Here is a 24682-nt window from a genome sequence, read left to right on the forward strand (position 1 = left end):
CTGACTTGCTATTCCCCAGCCTTCCAATAAATATGTATGATCGGCTCCCCAAAGTGCTTCTCTATCTTGAAATATAAAATTAAGATTCTCAGAGAAAGTTTCTGCCCCCTTCATCTGTTTCCTTTCAGAGTATATTTGTCAGGTCAATTTGTCTCATTACACTATTTTCATCACGATCATCAAAACTTAGGGTTTTATTTGTTCGTCTTCTTTTTTTTTTTTTTTTTTCAATATGACAATAATTATAAAAATGACAAATAATATAATAATAATAATATAAATAATATTAACACCAAATAAATATAATACAAAATAACCTTTTACATAATATAAATACAGCTAGAAATAACATAAAAACTCTTCATTGAGTTATACTTATTTCTTTTCTAACTGAGAAAGCTTTATGAAAGTATTCCAAGAGTTAAAAAAAATAATAATAAAATATGGCTTCTTTCCTCCAGAAACCCCATCACACCTGACTACAGGTTGTTTCTGGTATTGCAGTTTTCCTTTATTGTAGAGAATGTGACTGAGCTGCAATACCACATATAACCTGTAGGAAGATGTGGCGCTGTTTTTTTTTTTTTATAAAAAAAATAAAATGCTGTCATGTTTTTCCAAACCTTTATAACCTCTTTGGTATAATCGATTCTGTTATTTCTGAAGAAAACCTCAGAACTTCTGAAGGATACCTTGATGATAACAGACTAAAGTGCAATTTGTTAAACCATGCAGCAGGCTCGAGGGCGAGGTGCTCCACTTATCTGGATGGTCAGTGTGCCTCTAAAGTGCTCCTTATCCAGCCGGATAGTCCCTCTGCCCAGGGTAATGATCTGCTTCATCCAGTACCGTGCCCAGGGTTGGACTGGCCCACCAGAGAACCAGAGAATCCTCTGGTGGGCCCTGGCTTCTCCTTCAGGAGAGTTCATAGTGCAAACTTTGCAGCTGCTAGGGGGCTCTTGAGTGGGGGAGAAAGGTGGGCCCTCAGAATCAAATCCTCTGGTGGGCCCAATGTTCTTAAGTCTGACGCTGACCGTGTCCCTCTTGACATGGATGTGGAGGTGCAGATGTGACCATGATTTGTTTGTTAGATCCAGAAGGAAATGTCTGAGGAGCCATTGTCCTCTGTACATACAAGTAAGTGTCTGCATCTCAACCTAAACTTGGCGTCAGTCTGAACTCTCTGATGAAGACTTCGCTCCTCGGCCTTAGATGTAATTTCGCACCCTCATTTTGAGAGGTGCTTAAATAATATCCAGGGATGGCCACCGATTCAAAGGTATTGTTGTGACTGTCGATTTTTCTGTAGTAGAAGATGAAGGGTAACAAGTCATCGTCCGCTTTCGATTTTATATCGTCAACTTCCTGAGTTAAACAGACAAAATTAAAAAAAATTAGCTCAGATTCTGAGAATTTCACTTATCATACATTCATAGCTCCATAGTTATAAGGGTGAAGGTAGACTTAAAGGGGTATTCCCATCTCCAAGATCCTATAATAATAGCATTGGCAAATACTTTCAATAAGAAATGTAGTATAGTTTTTCTGATTCGCTATGTCTCTTTCCTCATGTGCAGGCATTGCAGGACCTTAGGTATCCATGGTAATGTGGCACCCCAGGGGTCTGGTCTCCACAGTAATAGCAATGTTATGTCTGAGAGCAGGTGGGAGGTCTCTTGGTCAGGAATCCTATGCATGCCACACCTCCTGCCCAGTCCTGGGAGGGGAAGAACTTCCCCTATATAAAACTGGGGCTGAGGCAGGGTTAGTTAGTTAAGAAGAGTAGAGTTGAGAAGAAGAGAAGCAGCTATAGGAAAGAGAGATCAGGAGCTCTGTGGGAGCAGTGCTAAAAGGAATCAGGGGCTGGCAGCTGAAGAGCTCGCCCTGATTGAAGAGTTGCCACCGGACCCGGAGTCCGAGGCTGTGGGGATTAACCCAGACCCAGCAGCAGAAACCGCCCGGCAGGGGATTTCAGGTCCTCTGGCCAAGAAACCCGAAGGCACGGTCACACGCGTGGGACCAGCACCGCCGTCGTGGAGCGGAAGCCACTAGAAGGCCCCGAGTCACCGGCCATACGGGTGAGCACCACACGGTACACTCAGGGACGTGGGCTACTTTCTCCCGCCTCTAGCAAGGTAGCCAGAAGAGTACATTTAGTTGGGGAGGCCTACAACTCCGCCTGGCCAGGGGAGATCCCATCTGCTCAAAGACTGACCAGGCCCCGACCGCTAGCCAGTACTCCGGGAGGGTCTATCTTTATCACCAGTAAAGACCCTGAACTACACCGCATCGTCTCTGAGTGGTTCCTGCTACCCCCATCATCCACGTCGGCTGCCCTGAGGCCATACCCCTCCCGTTGGGGGTTATACCATCCACGCTGCACCATCCTTCCACCGGCCTCAGCGGTCTGCCCTGCAGCGGCAGCTCCATAGCTGCATTCAACGGGTGGCGTAGTCGTCCAACATCTACTGCTAATATACCACCACTTAGTCTGACTCCCTGGGCACGGACCGGGTCACCGCCACGAGACTACTACCCCTATCAGATCCGGCTCCGGGTAGGCTCCCGCGTGCGCAACGCTACACTAAGTAGGCCCAGGGGCGCGTCAGCTTTTGGCGTAGTCGGCAGGATTACGTGCCCGCAACCACCGGGTACTGCGTGCCTGAAAAAGACTGTTCAAACTTACCAGTGGTGAAGATTCCCGCCATCCGTGGAGGTTTCCCGCCATCCGGCGCCATCTTCTACCTTCTTCCCGCCATCCGCGAAGTTTTCCCGCCATCCGGCGCCATCTTCTGCCTTCTTCCCGCCTTCCGTGGAGTTTTCCCGCCATTGGACGCCATCTTGAAGACGCCGCGCGGGAAGAAGAGGGGCGTGGACTCCGAAAGCGCGCGAGAACTGAAGCCCCGCCTCACGTCCAGACGTCGCGTAAGGTCCTGGAAGGAGCCCAGCAGACGCTGACGTCACAGGAGCGCGACGGAAGGTCCTCAACCCTGACGATCCACTGCGGAGCCGCGGCCTACGGAAGAGGATCATCGCAAGGTAGGCCACGGTCCACTAGGGGGGGAGAAAGATGTCGGATACGGAGGAGAGCTTCACTGCCTCAACCCCCGCCAGCGCCAGCGCTGCTGCAGTCATGCCTTTTACCATGCCCTATATCCCGGGAGTAGCCTGGCTACCCCAATACTCAGGGGAGTCACATACCCTGAATGACTTTAGAGAAAAGCTGGATAGCCTCTTCCAGGTGTACCCCCTCACAGAAGAGCAAAAAGTGAGCATCCTGGTGGCCCAACTAACCGGGGCAGCCCAAAGGGAGGTAAAGTCCTGGCCACCTGGGAGGAGGACTGTCGCAGGGATACTAACCCGGCTGAGGGACACCTTTGATACCCGCACCTCAGCCGAGATTAAGCTTAGATTCTATGGGTGCAAGCAGCGAGCACATGAGAGTATAAGGGACTATGCACTAAACCTACAAGAGGCCCTGAGAGCCATTAAGCAGACCGACCCCGACAGCGTGGGAAACGAGGACAGGCTGTTGACCGAACAATTTATAGAGGGACTATATTGCAATGTCCACCGAACCCAGTTGCGGGCCATAGCCTTACAGGATCCTCATCTGGACTTTGCACAGTTCAAGGACAGAGCCATCCGGGTGCTCCGAGAACCGGCACCGGGTGGCGTTGTGACCCACAGGCGCCCAGCTATCACTTACCACCAGGAGGCGGCGCCCTTGTCGGCAGGGCCTGTGGGGGCTGATGCGCAGGCTTTGAACAATGACCCGGCTCCAGACCTGCACCATCAGGTCCAAGAGCTAGCTAAAAGCGTTGCTGCGCTAACCCGAACTGTGCAGTTTTTACAGGTTTCCACTCCAGGGAAGATCCAGCTGGCATCCGGACCGGAGGACATCCCGTGGCGTCGACCAAGGAGGACCCCACCGGCCAGAGGAAGACCCAGCGACCGGTACAACGAGGACGGACAACCCATCTGCCGCCGCTGCAATCAACCCGGACATATGGCAAGGTACTGTCCTTTAAACTGGCACAACCTGGGGTAGAGGGCCAACCCCCAGGAAAAAGATCACCAGGCCCATCGAGCTGGCGCGACAAATATGTGGGAGGACGTCCAGTCTTGCCTGTGGTACTGGATGGCATCCCTATGAGTGCCCTACTTGACACCGGGTCACAGGTCACCACCATCCCGTACGTGCTCTTCAAGCAGTACTGGAATGACTCGGATATAACCCGCTACCCTGACGACGACTTGAGTATCATCGCCAGCAATGGTCAACCCGTGCCGCAGATCGGATTTAAAGAGATGACCATTAAAATCGGTAGAGTCGAACTGGCGGCACAGGGACTGATCATTGTGGACATTGACAAGCGCGAGAGTCACCCAAAGATAACGCTAGGAACTAATGTGATTGAAAATTGTCTTGCAGAGGTGATTTTCATTTTACAGCAGGTTGCCAAGAACGCCAGCTCCGGCCAGCAGCGAGTGCTCCAGAAAGAGATCCGGGCACTGATGCGACGGCAACAAGTGGAACGCTCCGGCGGTGAGATTGGTAGCGTAAGAATGTGTGACCCTTTCCCTATTGCCATACCCCCGAAAAGTGAAATGATGATTTGGTGCCGGGCAGCTATTGGTCTGAGAGGTAGAGATTACCAGGCCATGGTAGAGCCAGTCTACTCAGACAGTAGGCCCACCATTTTGACAGCCCGGGGGGTAGTTGACGTACGCCATGGGAGGGTACCCGTTCGCATAATAAATATTGGGAAAAGGGAAGTATACCTGCCCCGGTATGCTACGCTAGCCAAATTATATACTATCAACCAAAATTCTATACAGTCTGTGGAACCCTTGCCTCCATCTCATCCGGAGGAAGGTAACGGCTCTGAGAAAATAATGGAGGATTGGTGTCAGCAACTACATTTGGGTACTGACTCCACTCCCTCCCACCAGAAACAGGGAGTCTACCGGGTGGTTCAAGAGTACGAGAGAGTGTTTAGTAAACACCCGTTAGACTTCGGGCGAGTCAAGCGGGTAGAACACCACATCCCCATGGGAGACCATCCTCCCATAAAAGAGAGGTATCGGCCCGTACCCCCTGCACACTACCAACACGCCAAGGGGATGCTTAGAGACATGAAGGAGGCTGGGGTAATCAGGGATAGCTGTAGCCCCTGGGCAGCTCCACTAGTCTTGGTCAAAAAGAAAGACAACACCATGAGGATGTGTGTAGATTACCGAAAAATTAACCGTATCACACACAAAGATGCGTACCCCTTACCAAGAATAGAGGAGTCTTTGGCTGCTTTAAAATCTGCTAACTTCTTCTCCACCTTGGATCTCACTAGCGGGTACTGGCAGGTTCCTGTAGCAGAGGCGGATCGGGAGAAGACCGCATTCACCACCCCGATGGGACTGTCACGGGTGTGTCGCCACGAAGATCGTCACGATTACACAGCCTGACTTCTCGCAGCTGACTTTTTGGTGCTTTGTGTTTTTCGGCAGTGAGGGAGTTAATTCTCTCTCTCTCTCTGTGCTAGACGAGGTCCTGCCTCGCCCAGCTGCAATCAATGCTGCTGTAGTGAGATTCCTTCAAATGCCTGCTGGTCTGTTAGGGAAGTGTCGGTGAAAGCATTTCATGCAGACTAACAGAGCGGATCGTGGTATTTGGAGTTTCAGAGATAAGTGTATTTGGAGTGTTTTTTCCATTCCTCGCTTTATCATTTATCTCCTTTTGTCACGGGTGTGTCGCCACGAAGATCGTCACGAGTACACAGCCTGACTTCTCGCAGCTGACTTGTTGGTGCTTTGTGTTTTTCGGCAGTGAGGGAGTTAATTCTCTCTCTCTCTGTGCTAGACGAGGTCCAGCCTCGCCCAGCTGCAATCAATACTGCTGTAGTGAGACTCCTTCAAATGCCTGCTGGTCTGTTTGGGAAGTGTCGGTGAAAGCATTTCATTCAGACTAACAGAGCGGATCGTGGTGTTTGGAGTTTCTGAGATAAGTGTATTTGGAGTGTTTTTTCCCTTCCTCGCTTTATCATTTATCTCCTTTCCCGTTGGTGTTCCCTCTGTTGTAGTTGTGTAGTTGTTGTATGCAAGGTTGTTTTGGTTTTTCCCTTGTACTGTCTCGTTCGTCTAAGTACTGTGTGTGGGCATATTATTACTTGTCCCCTTTTGTTGTGATCGGGGTCCTTCTCAGGACTAGATTACTTAGGTGCAGGGATCCTCAGGAGGTAGGGGTTACGCTGGCGGCCTGGACCTCTGTACCTTTAACAGTACCTCCAGGTTGAGGGACTAGTCAGGGCCCCAGCTTAGGGTCAGCTTAGGCCCCCTACCTCCAGTATACAGAGACAGCGTGACATTTTCACCGACCCACTTAGTTTTTCTCCAGCTACCATGGATCCAGTAGCCGGTCTAGCTCGGCAGTTGCAGAGTTTGTCCATGGAGCTGGCGGACGTTAGGTCCAAGGTTTTGCATCCTCAGGAGCAAGCCGGACCAGAACCTAAAGTAGCTCTCCCTGACAGGTTCACTGGGGGGCGGGACAAGTTTTTTGTTTTCCGGGAGGCATGCAAGTTGTACTTTCGGCTGCGGCCTCGGTCATCGGGGAGTGAAGAACAAAGGGTGGGAATTGTCATCTCGCTCCTACAAGGGGACCCACAATCTTGGGCGTTCTCTCTTCCCCCGGGCTCCCCGGCTCTCCAGTCAGTGGATAGGTTTTTCGCTACTCTGGGACTCGTTTATGATGACCCAGATCGGATCTCCCTTGCTGAGTCTAAGTTACGTAGGATCCAGCAGGGAGATCGTCCGGCGGAGGAATTCTGTTCGGAGTTCCGTAGGTGGGCCACGGACACCCAGTGGAATGACCCGGCTCTTAGGAGCCAGTTTTGTCATGGTTTATCCGACAAATTACAGGATGTGTTGGCACAGTATGACTCTCCCGCGTCACTGGAAGCCGCTATGGCCCTTGCTATTCGCGTTGACAGACGGCTTCGGGAGAGGTGCGGGATAACTCTACCCCCTGTGATGACTCCACCTCCTACAAGGTCCCCTCATATGGTGGTTCCCCTGGTCAGTCCAGAGGTGCCTATGCAATTAGGAGGGACATCATTTCGGGGGAGGGGACCGGTGGTGCGCCATAAGACAGGAAGGTGTTTCTTCTGCGGGAGAAAGGGACATTTTATTGGGGGGTGTCCATCCCGTCCCTTGCAGAGTGAAGAGTCGTCGGAAAACTGTTGATCCCAGGTTGTGTGGTGGACGGCAATCTGGGAGTAGGTATTTCGTCCCTAGGTTCGTCTCAGTTTCTCGTACCGGCGGAGGTGGTGGTGGGTACGAGAACTGAGAGGATATCTGTTCTTCTGGATAGTGGGGCCGGGGCTAATCTGGTTGATGCTCGGTTTGCCCGGGTTCAAGGTATGCGATTGAGTGAGTTGGCTAAACCCATCCCCATATTCTCGATCGATGCCAGGCCTCTCGGTCAGGGAAGTTTTTTGCAAGCTGTGCATGACGTAAAACTTCAAGTGGGGGCGATACATAAAGAACTGTTGTCTTGCTACGTGTTGGAGGGTCTTCCCACTCCTATAGGTTTGGGCCTTCCTTGGTTAGCTAAGCATAACCCGGTTATTAATTGGCAAACCAGAGAGATAAGCCAATGGAGTAAATTCTGTAATAAAAACTGCATGAACACGGTCATCGGTGCGGTTACTCCTTGGGTCTTACCTCCATTTCTGGCGGACTTTGAGGATGTATTCTCGGAGAAAGGGTGTCAGGAACTACCTCCTCATCGCGAGTATGACTGTTCTGTAAAACTGCTCCCTGAGGCCAAGTTACCTAAAGCTAGGTTGTATAACCTTTCTGGTCCTGAGAGGCAGGCCATGAAGGATTATATTTCAGAAAGTCTGGCTAAGGGGCATATTAGACCTTCATCTTCACCGGTGGCTGCGGGGTTCTTCTTTGTTAAGAAGAAAGATGGAGGCCTACGCCCTTGCCTGGATTTCCGTGAACTTAATCGGATTACGGTCCGAGATCCGTATCCGCTCCCACTTATTCCCGATCTCTTTAATCAGATCGTGGGCGCCAAATGGTTCTCTAAGTTGGATCTCAGGGGGGCGTACAATCTGATTAGGATGAAGGAGGGGGATGAGTGGAAGACGGCGTTTAACACTCCGGAGGGGCATTATGAGAACCTTGTCATGCCATTCGGTCTGACTAATGCCCCGGCGGTGTTCCAACACTTTGTTAATGACATTTTTCGCCGCCTGGTGGGACAGTTTGTTGTCATATATCTGGATGATATCTTAATTTACTCGCCGGATCTGGTGTCTCATCAGGAGCACGTTAGGCAGGTGTTACAGATCTTGAGGGATAATAAACTGTATGCCAAATGGGAAAAGTGTGTGTTCGCCGTACAGGAACTCCAGTTTTTAGGCTTCCTGGTTTCAGCGTCCGGTTTTCGTAAGGACCCTGGGAAAGTGCGGGCAGTTCTTGAGTGGGATCGGCCAGAGAATCTTAAGGCACTACAACGTTTCCTGGGGTTTGCTAATTATTACCGGAAGTTCATTCGTAATTTCTCGTCCATGGTTAAGCCTCTCACAGGCATGACTAAAAAGGGGACGGATTTTTCTAGGTGGTCTGACAAGGCTTGTCAAGCATTCTCCGCCTTGAAAAAATGTTTTGCCTCGGCACCCATACTCATTCAACCTGATGCGTCACAGCCATTCATTGTAGAGGTAGACGCTTCCGAGGTAGGGGTGGGAGCAGTATTGTCACAGGGTTCGTCCCCTGGTAAGTGGCATCCGTGCGCCTTTTTCTCTAAAAAATTGTCGTCCGCTGAGAGGAATTACGATGTCGGCAATAGGGAACTCTTGGCCATTAAGTTAGCTTTTGAGGAGTGGCGCCATTTTTTGGAGGGGACAGTCCATCCGGTCACCGTCATCACCGATCACAAGAACCTGCTATATCTGGAGTTCGCGAAACGTCTGAATCCCAGACAAGCTAGGTGGTCATTGTTTTTTACCAGGTTTAATTTTGTCGTTACATATCGTCCTGGGTCAAAAAATGTAAAGGCGGATGCCTTATCCCGTAGTTTCCCTGGGGCCGGGAATACGGATGACCCGATTCCTATCCTTCAGGAGGGGGTGGTGGTTTTGGCAGTATGCTCTGAGCTGGAGGAGGAGGTATTGGAGGCTCAGGGGGACGCCCCTGTTGGACCTCCGGGGAGACTGTTTGTTCCAGATCAGTTGCGACAAAAGGTGATCGAGGCACACCATAACTCAGTTTTTGCAGGACACCCGGGGAGTAAAGCAACTGTGGATCTCCTCTCGCGTCGGTTTTGGTGGCCTAACTTACATAAGGAGGTGGTAACTTTTGTCGCGTCCTGTGGGGTTTGTGCGCGCTCTAAGACCTCACATACCCGTCCGTCTGGGGCCCTCTTACCTTTGAAGATCCCGGAGCGTCCTTGGACTCATCTGTCTATGGACTTTATTACGGACCTCCCTCCGTCTTCGGGTAAAACGGTCATACTCGTTGTAGTGGACAGGTTCAGCAAGATGGCACATTTTATCGCTCTTCCGGCTCTCCCTAATGCTAAAACTCTTGCGCAGGTGTTCATTGGGGAGATTGTGAGGCTTCACGGGGTACCCTCCGAGGTGGTGTCTGATCGGGGGTCTCAGTTTGTGTCCAAGTTCTGGAAGGCGTTTTGTGCACGGCGGGGGATGCATTTGTCATTCTCATCGGCTTTTCATCCTCAGACCAATGGTCAGACGGAACGTATGAACCAGAGCTTGGAGACATATCTCCGGTGTTTTGTGTCAGAGAACCAGGAGGACTGGGCTTCTTTCTTACCTCTGGCAGAGTTTGCTCTTAATAATAGGCGGAGCGAGTCCACTGGTAAGTCCCCGTTTTTTGGGGCATATGGTTTTCACCCCCAGTTTTGTACTTTCAGTAGGGGGGGCTCTTCGGGGGTTCCTGAGGAGGAACGATTTTCCTCATCACTCCCTTCAGTATGGAGAGGGGTGCTGAAGAATCTGAATACTATGGGGAACCGATACAAACGTATGGCTGATAGGAGGAGAGTGTCTGGTCCGGACCTAAGTGTGAACGATCGGGTATGGTTGTCTACCAGGAATATTAAACTTAAGGTTCCCTCCTGGAAACTGGGTCCCAGGTTCATCGGGCCGTACAGAATCAGTTCTATTATTAATCCGGTGGCATTCCGTCTTGACCTCCCCCCTACGTTTAAAATTCACAACGTGTTCCACAGATCGTTGCTTAAGAGGTATGTGGCGCCGGTGGTACCGTCACCTTTACCTCCCCCTCCAGTGGTGGTCAATGGTAACTTGGAGTTCCAGGTATCGAGGGTCATCGATTCACGCTTTAATCGCCGGTCCCTTCAGTACCTGGTTCATTGGAAAGGGTATGGTCCTGAGGAGAGGATGTGGGTTCCTGCGTCGGATATTAACGCAGACCGATTAGTTCGGGCCTTCCACACGACTCACCCGGATAAACCTGGCCCTGAGGGTCCGGAGGCCCCTCGTAGAAGGGGGGGTACTGTCACGGGTGTGTCGCCACGAAGATCGTCACGAGTACACAGCCTGACTTCTCGCAGCTGACTTGTTGGTGCTTTGTGTTTTTCGGCAGTGAGGGAGTTAATTCTCTCTCTCTCTGTGCTAGACGAGGTCCAGCCTCGCCCAGCTGCAATCAATACTGCTGTAGTGAGACTCCTTCAAATGCCTGCTGGTCTGTTTGGGAAGTGTCGGTGAAAGCATTTCATTCAGACTAACAGAGCGGATCGTGGTGTTTGGAGTTTCTGAGATAAGTGTATTTGGAGTGTTTTTTCCCTTCCTCGCTTTATCATTTATCTCCTTTCCCGTTGGTGTTCCCTCTGTTGTAGTTGTGTAGTTGTTGTATGCAAGGTGGTTTTGGTTTTTCCCTTGTACTGTCTCGTTCGTCTAAGTACTGTGTGTGGGCATATTATTACTTGTCCCCTTTTGTTGTGATCGGGGTCCTTCTCAGGACTAGATTACTTAGGTGCAGGGATCCTCAGGAGGTAGGGGTTACGCTGGCGGCCTGGACCTCTGTACCTTTAACAGTACCTCCAGGTTGAGGGACTAGTCAGGGCCCCAGCTTAGGGTCAGCTTAGGCCCCCTACCTCCAGTATACAGAGACAGCGTGACACCTTTCCCGTTGGTGTTCCCTCTGTTGTAGTTGTGTAGTTTTTGTATGCAAGGTGGTTTTGGTTTTTCCCTTGTACTGTCTCGTTCGTCTAAGTACTGTGTGTGGGCATATTATTACTTGTCCCCTTTTGTTGTAATCGGGGTCCTTCTCAGGACTAGATTACTTAGGTGCAGGGATCCTCAGGAGGTAGGGGTTACGCTGGCGGCCTGGACCTCTGTACCTTTAACAGTACCTCCAGGTTGAGGGATTAGTCAGGGCCCCAGTTTAGGGTCAGCTTAGGCCCCCTACCTCCAGTATACAGAGACAGCGTGACAGGGACTTAGCGAGTTTACCTGCATGCCGTTTGGACTCTGCAACGCACCAGGAACCTTCCAGCGATTGATGGAGTGCTGTCTGGGACACCGGAACTTTGAGACGGTCCTGTTATACCTGGACGATGTCATCGTCTACTCCAAGACCTACGAGGACCACCTGAAGCACCTGGCGGAAGTGTTTGAAGCTCTGGCAAGTTACGGCCTAAAGGTGAAACCTTCCAAGTGTCACCTCCTGAAGCCAAAGGTGCAGTACCTGGGACACGTGGTGAGTGCTGACGGAGTGGCTCCCGACCCTGATAAGATCACCGCAATTAAGGAATGGCCAAGCCCCTCCAGCGTAAAGGAAGTGAGGCAGTTCCTCGGGTTGGTAGGCTACTACCGAAGGTTCATTCCCGGTTTCACCAAAAAGGCAGCTCCTATGCAGGACCTCCTGATAGGCCAGTCCAGGAAGGCCAAGAACCAGAAACCACCCTTCAGATGGGAGAAGCTGGAAGAAGAGTCCTTCCGCCAGCTGAAGATGGCCCTCACGGGGGATGAAATCCTGGCGTACCCTGATTATAGCCAGCCCTTTATCCTCTACACCGACGCCAGTAACATCGGGCTAGGAGCCGTACTGTCCCAGATCCAGCAGGGGAAGGAACGGGTAATTGCTTACGCCAGCCGAAAACTGCGACCCACCGAAAGAAACCCTGAGAATTACAGCTCATTTAAGCTAGAGTTCCTGGCAGTGGTGTGGGCAGTCACCGAACGCTTTAAGCACTACCTTGCTGCTTCCCGGTTCACCGTGTACACGGATAACAACCCGTTGACACACCTGGACACTGCAAGACTCGGTGCCCTAGAGCAGAGATGGATGGCCCGCTTGTCCAACTATGAGTTTACAATCAAATACCGGGCAGGACGCTCCAATACCAACGCGGACGCCCTGTCCAGGATGCCGAACCTACCGGACGTAGGGGAAGATTCAGAGGAACTGGAAGAAGTTGAACTCCCCGCGTTCCACCGTCTTGGGACTATCCAGTATTCCCACCGTGTAAGAAGTAAGCAAACCGCTACGTTCAACCCATTACCTCATTACAACTGGGCGGAGACGCAAGACAGTGACCCTGCCGTCCGACTGGTAAAGGAGATGCTGACTCGGCCAGATGCACGCCTTGACCCAGACGCTCCGGAGGAAGCCAAGCAACTGTGGGCTGAGAAGAGTCGACTGTTCCTTTACAAGGGGAAGTTGTGCCGCAGAATGGTTAACTCCCGGACGCATGAACTAATCTGGCAAGTAGTGGTGCCAAGAAGAGACGCAGCTATGGTGATGGAGGCATACCACGACGGAGCTGGGCACTTCGGATGGAAGAAGCTGGAGTTCCTGCTGCGCGGGCGGTTCCATTGGGTAGGCATGAGAGGAACCATCGAGAGGTGGTGCAGAGACTGTGGCCCATGCAACTTAAGAAGGAGGGACCGTGCCAGCCAGAAGACTCCCCTGCGGTCCATCATCACCAGACAGCCGTTGGAACTGGTAGCCTTGGATCATGTAAAACTGACCCCAAGCAGAAGTGGCTACGTCTACGCGTTAACCATCGTGGATCACTACTCCCGGTTCTTGGTTGTCGTCCCCGTCAAGGACTTAACGGCTCACACAGCAGCTAGAGCCTTCCAACAGCACTTCTGCCGTCCGCATGGATACCCGGAGCAGGTGCTGAGGGACCAGGGGCCTGCCTTTGAAGCGGAAGTCTTCCAGGAGTTCTGCACCCTGTATGGCTGCCGGAAGATTAGAACAACACCCTATCACCCGCAAACTAATGGACTTTGTGAGAAAATGAACCAGGTGGTGATAGATCTTCTGAAAACATTGCCCCTGGAAGAACGTAGTCTGTGGCCTGAAAAGCTGCCCGACCTGGTGGACCTATACAACCACATCCCTGTAGGTTCCACCAACTGTACCCCGGCTTACCTAATGAGGGCAAGACCTGGTAAGCTTCCTGTTGATCTGGAGATGGGAGTCCTGACACCCGAGGACACTTCACCAGAAGCAGACTGGGACACAGAGAGGCAGCAGCAGTACCGGAAAGTACAGGAGAGCGTGGAGCGAAGTCTCTGTCAAGCTAGGGAAAGACAAGAGAAAACTTACAACCAGTATGCTCCCGCTGTTCCCCTGGTGCCCGGAGAGCAGGTCTTGAAGAGGAAAAGACGGCTCCACAAGTTGGACGACCAGTGGGAGAAGGACCCGTACACCGTACTGCCCTCAAGCCACGACAACCCAAAGATCTGTACAATCAGTAAAGACGGAGGGGAAACCACAGCCATTGTATCCCGGGATCACCTGAAGAAGTGTCCCGAACAGCTACAGAACCCTGAAGAGGAACAAGAAGACCCTCGACCCGTAGAGGAAAGGGAAGATATGGTTAGTACTGTGCTCGGAGACTTCCCTCGGTCTTGGACTCAAGTCAATGGTGCTGTTGTGGTACCCGTCCTCACGTTCCTCCAACCAGCATCCCAAGGACCTACGGAGACACAGGTGGAGCTGGAAGAACAGCCGGTCCAGGAGGCAGAAGGCCCCACACAAGCAGACCAGGAAAATCAACCCTCTGCTTATAGTGAGCCTGCCATACCCCTAGTGAGCCAAAGAGTCCGTAGACGGCTGCCCAGTTTACCCTTGACAGCTCCTATACCCTGTAGCTCAGGACCAGTCAGCCAGCTCCGTAGGTCCACTAGGGTCACTAGAGGCCAGCTGCCCATACGGTGGAGGATCTAAATGTTCAAGCTATTTTATTAATGTTTACCTGTTTATTGTTGCTTGTGTATAATTATGTGTTTCTAGTTATTTATAGGAGTCTTTGGTGGATTTACCGGGAATCCTTTGTGTATATAGTTGAGGCGTAACCCAGGACGGACTGAAAGAACTGTTAAGGACTCGGGGTAGGACAGACCCCTACCTGGTTACGGCTCCCTGTCTCTTGGTGAAATGGACACCTTTGTTTTCTTCAAAGACTGCACCCGGTTGCGGACGTTCCGTGACCATCCTAATGTGTTTTTCTTTATTGTACTGTTTCTGTTTTTACTTGTTATGTTTTACAAAAATATGTTTAGTCCCGGAGTACTAAATTTCACTAGGGGGGAATGTGGCACCCCAGGGGTCTGGTCTCCACAGTAATAGCAATGTTATGTCTGAGAGCAGGTGGGAGGTCTCTTGGTCAGGAATCCTATGCATGCCACACCTCCTGCCCAGTCCTGGGAGGGGAAGAACTTCCCCTATATAAAACTGGGGCTGAGGCAGGGTTAGTTAGTTAAGAAGAGTAGAGTTGAGAAGAAGAGAAGCAGCTATAGGAAAGAGAGATCAGGAGCTCTGTGGGAGCAGTGCTAAAAGGAATCGGGCTGGCAGCTGAAGAGCTCGCCCTGATTGAAGAGTTACCACCGGACCCGGAGTCCGAGGCTGTGGGGATTAACCCAGACCCAGCAGCAGAAACCGCCCGGCAGGGGATTTCAGGTCCTCTGGCCAAGAAACCCGAAGGCACGGTCACACGCGTGGGACCAGCACCGCCGTCGTGGAGCGGAAGCCACTAGAAGGCCCCGAGTCACCGGCCATACGGGTGAGCACCACACGGTACACTCAGGGACGTGGGCTACTTTCTCCCGCCTCTAGCAAGGTAGCCAGAAGAGTACATTTAGTTGGGGAGGCCTACAACTCCGCCTGGCCAGGGGAGATCCCATCTGCTCAAAGACTGACCAGGCCCCGACCGCTAGCCAGTACTCCGGGAGGGTCTATCTTTATCACCAGTAAAGACCCTGAACTACTCCGCATCGTCTCTGAGTGGTTCCTGCTACCCCCATCATCCACGTCGGCTGCCCTGAGGCCATACCCCTCCCGTTGGGGGTTATACCATCCACGCTGCACCATCCTTCCACCGGCCTCAGCGGTCTGCCCTGCAGCGGCAGCTCCATAGCTGCATTCAACGGGTGGCGTAGTCGTCCAACATCTACTGCTAATATACCGCCACTTAGTCTGACTCCCTGGGCACAGACCGGGTCACCGCCACGAGACTACTACCCCTATCAGATCCGGGTAGGCTCCCGCGTGCGCAACGCTACACTAAGTAGGCCCAGGGGCGCGTCAGTTACGACCACTGATATAGTGACAGTTAGTTGCTAGTGGTCATTACCATGGATACCTGAGGTCTTGCAATGCCCTGCACATGAGAAAAGAGACCTAGAGAATCAGAAAAACTATACTACATTTATTATTGAAAGTATTTGCCAATGTTATTATTATTACACCTACTACATATTGAGATAGGATTATGGAGATGGTAATACCCATTTAAGACCATTGAGTTCAACCTATAGCCTAACATGTTGATCCAGAGGAAGGCAAAAACGCCAGGGGGCAGAAACTAATAGCTCCATATTAGGGGAAAATGGCCTTTCCGACTCCACATACGGCAATCAGACTAGTTCATTGGATCAACGCCCCATCACAGAATCTAGTGCTCATAACCCGTAATATATTTATCAAGAAAGGCGTCCAGACCCTTCTCGTACTTTTGCAATGAATCAACCATTACAGCATCATGTGGCAGAGAGTTCCATAGTCTCACTGCTCTTACAGTAGAGAATCCATAGTCTCACTGCTCTTACAGTAAAGAATCTGCATCTGTGATTATGATTAAACCTCCTTTCCTCTAGAGACAGCGGATGCCCCCTTGTCCCTATCGCACTGCTCTTACAGTAAAGAATCTGTGTCTGTGATTATGATTAAACCTCCTTTCCTCTAGAGACAGGGGATGCCCCCTTGTCACTATCTCACTGCTCTTACAGCAAAGAATCTGCGTCTGTCTGTGATTATGATTAAACCTCCTTTCCTCTAGAGACAGGGGATGCCCCCTTGTCCCTATTGCACTGCTCTTACAGTAAAGAATCTGTTTCTGTGATTATGATTAAACCTCCTTTCCTCTAGACACAGATGATGCCCCCTTGTCCCTATCTCACTGCTCTTACAGTAAAGAATCTGTGTCTGTGATTATGATTAAACCTCCTTTCCTCTAGACAGAGGACGCCCCCTCATTCCTATCTCACTTCTCTTACAGTAAAGAATTTGCGTCTGTGATTATGATTAAACCTCCTTTCCTCTAGACAGAGGATGCCTTCTTGTTCCTATCTCACTGCTCTTACAGTAAAGAATCTGTATCTGTGATTATAATTAAACCTTCTTCCCTCTAGACACAGAGGATGCCCTCTTGTCCCTATCGCAGGTCTAAGTGTAAAAATATCATTAGAATGATCTTTGCACTGTCCCTTCATATATTTCTACATTGTCATTAGACCGGCCCTAAGCCAAACTGAATAACCCCAAGCTTGATAACCTGTCTTGGTGCCTGCAGGTCACCCATTCCCTTAATAACATTGTTACTCTTCTCCACACCCGCTCCCGTTCAGCTATGTCTTTCATATACACTGGAGACATTTATTGTGCATCTAAAGCTAAAGGACGTACTATGAACCATGTAGTACGTCAAGTGCGCCACTGTTCACTATACTATCAAAGTAATGCGCCATTCTAACAAGTGTATTAAAATAGTGCGCTAAATTATATAAGCACAGTGGGCCAAGTTCACATAATGAGTTTTTGGTGAGTTTTTAATGCTGCATATTTTCTAAAAAAAAATGCAAGTAACCTATTTTACTTAATGGGTGCAGAAATGGTGCAACATCAGAAACTCTTCAAAAGCTCATTGTGGGAACGTAGCCTTACTATGTATCTGCTTAAAGATTGTTCACCCTAAACTATTCAGTCATTCTTGAGCCTAGTAATCAGGAGGAGTGGAAGGGTGGATTTTCAGGTACCGTAAATATACACTGCTCAAAAAAATAAAGGGAACACTTAAACAACTGAATATAACTCCAAGTGGATCAAACTTCTGTGAAATCAAACTGTCCACTTAGGAAGCAACACTGATTGACAATCAATTTCACATGCTGTTGTGCAAATGGAATAGACAATAGATGGAAATTATTGGCAATTATCAAGACACCCTCAATAAAGGAGTGGTTCTGCAGGTGGGGACCACAGACCACATCTCAGTACCAATGCTTTCTGGCTGATGTTTTGGCCACTTTTGAATGTTGGTTGTGCTTTTACACTTGTGGTAGCATGAGACGGACTCTACAACCCACAGAAGTTGCTCAGGTAGTGCAGCTCATCCAGGATGGCACATCAATGCGAGCTGTGGCAAGAAGGTTTGCTGTGTCTGTCAGCATAGTGTCCAGAATGCAAAAGTGAAGTGGTCAGTGGGGCGCCCGATACTGAATAAGGCGCTGGGAGAAGATAAAAAACAAACCTCTTTATTGGTATTGCTAAGCCCACTCTTGGGCTTAGCAATACCAATAAAGAGGTTTGTTTTTTATCTTCTCCCAGCGCCTTATTCAGTATCGGGCGCCCCACTGACCACTTCACTTTTGCATACTGTTCACTTTTCCCGTTGGGAGTTGTGGCTTGGGGCTGCGGAGATCAGGATATATCTCTAGCTGCAGGACCTGCAATGATGTCACCACCTGCGTGATCCGCTCCTGGAGTCACGTGATAGGAAGCTCCGTCTGCTAACCCAGAGGAGACGCTGAGGGCATCGTGGCAGCGCTATCAGCGCCAGTGGCGATTCAACCTGGGTTGTGCGGTCTGCACAACCCACCGAGGTGAGCAGACCACTGTACCTGCGTGCACACTTCATTTTTATACAGGTTCACACAAGGTCTGCGCTTTTCCACCCTACCTCTTTTGTCTAGCATAGTGTCCAGAGGCTGGAGGCACTACTAGGGGACAGGCCAGTACACCAGGAGATATGGAGGCGGCCGTAGGAGGGCAACAACCCAGCAGCAGGACCGCTACCTCCGCCTTTGTGCAAGGAGGAACAGGAGGAGCACTGCCAGAGCCCTGCAAAATGACCTCCAGCAGGCCACAAATGTGCATGTGTCTGCACAAACGGTTAGAAACCGACTCCATGAGGTTGGTATGAGGGTCCGACGTCCACAGATGGGGGTTGTGTCGCAGCCCAACACCGTGCAGGATGCTTGGCATTTGCCACAGAACACCAGGATTGGCAAAATCGCCACTGGCGCCCTGTGCTCTTCACAGATGAAAGCAGGTTCACACTGAGCACATGTGACAGACGTGACAGAGTCTGGAGAGGCCGTGGAGAGCGATCTGCTGCCTGCAACATTCTTCAGCATGACCGGTTTGGCAGTGGGTCAGTAATGGTGTGGGGTGGTGTGGCGCCCCTGAGGGTTCAGTCGCCACAGGGGTACTACAACTGGTGGTGCCTCACTCTCTGGTAAGGAAAAGGGTGCAGCCCGGGACCCCAACACCTGCATCCAACACTACACTGCTCCAGGCCGGCTGGAGGGGCAAGATGCACTGTGTTCTGCTGAGCCCTGTCCCTGGTTGTAGTGGGGGGAACCAGAGTGATGGGGAACCAAGTAGTGGGTGTGGGTGGAGGAAGGAGTTTAGGGGAGCATTTGTTAGGAGTATAAATAGGGGACCCATCTTAGTTAGGGGGAGTAGTAGTAGTAGTAGTAGTAGTAGTAAGTGGAGGTCTGTGTCTAGTAAGAGGAGCAGGTGCTCTTCAGGAGCTCTGCTCCAGAGTGGGCCTAGTAAATGAGGCCCAGCGGAGGAGAGAAGAGGAGGGGAGCAGAGGAGGAAGGCTCCGGAAACTGAAGGGGTCCCAGGGGTATGGAAGGAGCAAGAAGCCACCCGTACGCTCTAATCTGTCAAGTGTCAGAGGGACCAGGCCGCAAGAAGGGAACCGGTCCCTGGGCTAGTCATATCGCTTCAAGCCTCGGCTAGGAAACCGGAGGCTTCTGACTTTTATGGTGCAGTTGCCATACTCGCATCCGAGTAGCCAAGAAAGGTAGCCGTGTAGAATCAGGGAACTCCAGGTGACCCTGAGGGATCCGAGGACGCCATCTTGGGACTCAGTTTGTGAGGCGCAGGGCAGGAGGGAGAGACCCAGCACGGAAAGTCGGCTGAGGAAAGGAACATATAGAAAGGGGGTCCCGATAAGTACTCTCGAATTGCCGGAGGGACTTCTGAACCCCTGCTTGGTGAACGCAGCGCGGCGCGGGAAGCGGTAACCTGTACAGTGTACCTAAGGAATCCAAAAAGAACTGTGAGTAAAATCGGATGACTGCACTCACTGTCTGTCGGTTATTGCCGCCGCGCCATCATCCCTTCTACGCCTTCTCTCACCTGCATCCCATCTATCAACTCTGCCCCGGGGGCCCGCTCCGCCTGTGGGGAGCAGAAACATCCCAACTGCCATCCCATCACCCCCGGAGGTCTGCAGCAACGCCGTTACTTATTACCAGAAACCACAGGTGGCGTCACGAGACAAACTGTTAACAAAAACACTAAAACCCCTTTTAAAGAGTGACCCAGAGGACGGGCCCGGGAGCCGACTGCCGCGACATCCCAAGGAGGTAAAGGCCCGGGTACCGAGTTTCCCCCATATATCCCCCCTGGGCGAGTCAGTGGCATGTCCTTGGAGGGCCGCACAGCCCTCCATGTGCTCGCCAGAGGTAGCCTGACTGCCATTAGGTACCGAGATGAGATCCTCAGACCCCTTGTGAGACCATATGCTGGTGCGGTTGGCTCTGGGTTCCTCCTAATTCAGGACAATGCCAGACCTCATGTGGCTGGAGTGTGTCAGCAGTTCCTGCAAGACGAAGGCATTGAAGCTATGGACTGGCCCGCCCGTTCCCCAGACCTGAATCCGATTGAGCACATCTGGGACATCATGTCTCGCTCCATCCACCACAGACCACAGACTGTCCAGGAGTTGGCGGATGCTTTAGTCCAGGTCTGGGAGGAGATCCCACAGGAGACCATCCGCAACCTCATCAGGAGCATGCCCAGGCGTTGTAGGGAGGTCATACAGGCACATGGAGGCCACACACAATACTGAGCCTCATTTTGACTTGTTTTAAGGACATTACATCAAAGTAGGATCAGCCTGTAGTGTGTTTTTCCACTTTAATTTTGGGGACTCCAAATCCAGGCCTCCATTGGTTAATAAATTTGATTTCCATTGATGATTTTTGTGTGATTTTGTTGTCAGCACATTCAACTTTGTACAGAACAAAGTATTCAATGAGAATATTTCATTCATTCAGATCTAGGATGTGTTATTTGAGTGTTCCCTTTATTTTTTTGAGCAGTGTATATATATTAGTGGAGAGCCTATGAATCAACAATTCTTGGGCATCTTTACTTCCAATTCTGTTTTGTGCAGTTCCTCTGTTATTCCTCCTGGAAATTAGTAAGTTAAAGGGATTTTTCAGGACTTTAACCTATCCTTAGGATAGGTCATCAATGTGTGATCGGTGAGGGTGCGACACCCGGCACTCCCGCCGATCAGCTGTTCCTGATATTGGCAGCGACCAGAACTGCTCAGTTGCGGATCTGCACAGCACAGTTCCGTCAACGGTATAGTGGCCACCGCTGGCTACTGCACATCCAATTCAAATCAATAGGAAGAGGATGTGCAGTACCCGGCTGTGGCCACTATTCCGTCAACAGTGCTGTGCAGCTCCACAACTGAGCAGCTCCGGACGACAACAGGAACAGCTGATTGGCAGCGGTCCTGGGTGTCGCACCCCCACCCATCAGACATTGATGACCCGGACAACCCCTTTAACAATTGGTGTGACCAGTTGGGGATGTGTCCTGGCACACAGTGTCCAATCAAAGCTGAGAATAGCAGACTTCTGACAGCTGGAATGATAATACTCAATTGTCAATTCTTACAATAACAGTATAATGTAGGGTTATAAGAAAAAAGGAGTTGATATTTAATGGAGAAAGAATTTCCTAAAATAGATGGGTCAGGACAGGTGACAGGTACTCGCTGGAGAGGAAAATCATTGTTTTTTTAGGTCAGGATACTCACGGCGAGGCTGAGCACCCCATTTGTGGTCCCTTCTTCTGTAGTGCAGCATAAATAGAGTTTGGAGCCTACAATCCCCAATGCGACTGGCAGGTTGTCCTTATCGGGTTTTGCTTCAAAGTAAGTGTCCACCTTTATTTTTACTGCAAAGAAATACATTACTCCATTATCATGTTACATAAACTAAGAATAAAACATAATTTTACCTTTGATTATGCAGAACATTCAGCTATCTTCCCAAACACATGAGCTCTCAGCCGAACCTTCATGTGCTTTTATGAAGGGGGATCAGAGAAAGCCGCTGCCAGATGACTCTGGCAGGGGCTTCTCTTTTGAATAACAAAAGGGTCAGACATTAAAATTTGAATTACCCGATCCTTGTCTAACCCAACATCATCTGTTGGGAGAGAGTCAGGAGGCCCCCCATACACATTTAGCTAAAAGTAGCCAAAGATCCATGCATGTGTGTGGGTCCATATAGGGCACCCATAGATATCTGTGCGCCCTTACAGTCTCTGTGCCATATTATAGAGCTATTCTCCCCTACAGACAAAAAAAGCTTTACAGCTTTCATCTAAATGTTAAAACATGGCTGTGGGAAGAAGATATGGACGTTTGCTGGTAAAGTGACTTACTCTTGTAACCTCTGGCTTGCACAGCTTTCATCTAGACCACACATGTCAAACTCTGGCGCGCGGACCAAATCTGGCCCTCAGGATAATTATATTTGGCCTGCGATGCTGGGTACTATGTGGAGCCATTATACTGTACGGACGACTGTGTGGGGCCATTATACTGCATGGAGGACTATGTGGGGTCATTATTCTGTATGGAGGACTATGTGGGGCCATTATTCTGTATGGAGGACTATGTGGGGCCATTATACTGCATGGAGCACTATGTGGGGCCATTATTCTGTATGGAGGACTATGTGGGGCCATTATACTGCATGGAGGACTATGTGGGGCCATTATACTGCATGGAGGATTATGTGGGGCCATTATACTATATGGAGGACTATGTGGGGCCATTATTCTGTATGGAGGACTTTGTGGGGCCCATTATACTGTATGGAGGACTATGTGGGGTCATTATAGTGTATGGAGGACTATGTGGGGTCATTATACTGTATGGAGGACTATGTTGGGTCCATTATTCTGTATGGAGGACTATGTGGAGAAAAACTATGCTGCATTTCTAATTGGAGGTATTTGCTAATATTATTATTATTTAACCTACTGCATATTGGGATAGGATCTTGGAGATGGGAATACCCCTTTAATTCTTTTGGGTCTGGTTTCTGAAGAATTCCCCGGCATTATTTCTGGCATGGAAAATATATGGCCATCCATATAATTCATGGATAAACCGAGTCTTCAAGAACACGAGCTAATGATGCATATCAGATTTTTGAACTTGATGACAGAGCATTTCATTTTTAAAAGGAATGCATTACTCATATTATTTTTTAATAATTAATCTATTCACACAATCACCACATTTCATTTTCTGATTGTTTTTTTCTCCCCCTTTTTTTACCATGAGATATAACTTTATTTCTGTCAAAATAACCATATGATGGCTTGTTTTACCAAGATAAGTTGTAGTTCTTGAATGACACCTTTCGCTTAATCATGTAAAGGAGAAATGGGAAAAAAATCCAAGTTAAGTGAAATGCTGAAAAAAACGCCATTCCATCATAGTTTCTTAGGTTTTGCTTTACAGTGTTCATTAGGCAATAAAAAATTATTTCCCAGGTCATTACGATTATGGCAATACCAAACTCTGTATAGTTGTCATATTTTAGCATAAAATTCAGAACTTTGTAAAAAAAACTTTTTGTTTGTGGCACCCTTTTCTAACACTCATCATTTTTTTATTTTTCCATTCATGGAGCGGAGTGAGGGCATTTGCGTGGTGAACTGTCATTGTTATTGATATAATTTGGGGGTAATTTTAATTTTTGATCGCTCATGACTTTATTTTTATAAACTCGTTTTACAGCAATACAGTATACAGCAAATCAAATACAGAAAGGTACATTATGGATTCATTGTGCACATTCTTGTAAAATCAACATTTACAGGACACGCACATTCAGTAGAAAACCATAAATTACATCAATACAATTACAAAATCAGTATTGGAATATCCATATATTCCCAACTTTTCTCCAGCATCAGAACTTTGGAAAGATCGCCCATTATTTGATTGTTTTTAGGGAGGTGTAGTGACTTACTATTCTGGAGTTTTGATTTTTTTTTCATTACAGCATTTAATTTATTTTATACTTTGTATATACACATATCCCATTTTGCCGCTGTTATTTAATGCATAAAAAAAATATGATTATACTCACCTTCCCTCTGCTCTTCCCTGCGGCGCCCTCTTCTGAAGCTGTCAGCTGACTTCAACATGCAAGAGACGTCACTGCCATTCGCTCCCAGTCACGTACACGCTGACGTCAGCCGCTGACCTCTGATTGGCCGGCCGCGTGTACTGCGGCGCTGCACTGCGGCGCTGCACTGCAATACACTTCAGCTGAATGTGAGACCGCGGACGCACATCCAGTTGAGGTTTGCCGTACCGTTGGCAGGCCCACCACCCAAACGAGCCCGGTCGCGATTTTTGCAAACGCTATTGTTATGCCCCCTACCTTTAGCTGCCAGAGCAACAAATCAGCACCCCAGAACCATCTTAGGTGAGGGGGAGGAGCGGTGGAGTGGTTTGGCTAGAGTCAGGTTTAGGGTTTTTTACAGAAGCAATCAGAACTAGTCCTCATAGCTGCTGTTAGAGGCAGGTGCCAGCTGTACGATGCAGCCGACACCCTCCATATATTATATTTTGAGTTGGCGAGAAGGTTTTATATCTAGGGAGTAAAAAAAACATTGCTTTGTTTTTTATCATATCTACTTTTATTTTCTCATTGCACATTGCCTGAGCCGCTGGTATCAGCATTTAGGGATCTGCGTTACAGAAGGTGCACGGAGCGCAGAGAGTCGGGGAGATCAGACTTACCTTCAAGCTGCACATTCTCCCCTGCTAAAAATGAGGCCACGAGAGTGTTATTGCCTCCTATTTTCAAGGACTTCTGTTTAGAGTCTCGAATATTGTGCTGCGATGATTTTACGTGCAGGAACCTAGTTCTCGGGGCATCTTCAATCTCAACTTTATTGATGACAATGTTTTCTGTTAAAAAAAGAGGGCAGGTTACATGTTTACCACTTAATCTGTGGTTTACACTAAGAAATCACCATGTTAATAAAA

At 49.4% G+C, this 24682-nt stretch overlaps 1 protein-coding gene across 1 annotated transcript in view; it reads right to left on the reverse strand.

Moving 5' to 3' along the window:
• Positions 1-335: 335 nt before the first annotated feature.
• Positions 336-24682, reverse strand: part of LOC141165289 (interleukin-1 beta-like) — a 41677-nt gene continuing 17330 nt past the window's right edge. Inside the window, exons 5-7 of the mRNA XM_073650883.1 lie at positions 24434-24604; positions 21419-21558; positions 336-1365 (exon numbers count right to left, since the gene is read on the reverse strand). Of these exons, the coding sequence (XP_073506984.1) occupies positions 1153-1365; positions 21419-21558; positions 24434-24604 (524 nt within the window). The 3' untranslated portion in view covers positions 336-1152. The remainder of the gene's footprint in view (positions 1366-21418; positions 21559-24433; positions 24605-24682) is intronic.

This window comes from Phyllobates terribilis, unplaced genomic scaffold (genome assembly GCF_046119375.1).
Source record: "Phyllobates terribilis strain yellow unplaced genomic scaffold, ASM4611937v1 Scaffold_11__3_contigs__length_659146591, whole genome shotgun sequence".
NCBI lineage: Eukaryota > Metazoa > Chordata > Amphibia > Anura > Dendrobatidae > Phyllobates > Phyllobates terribilis.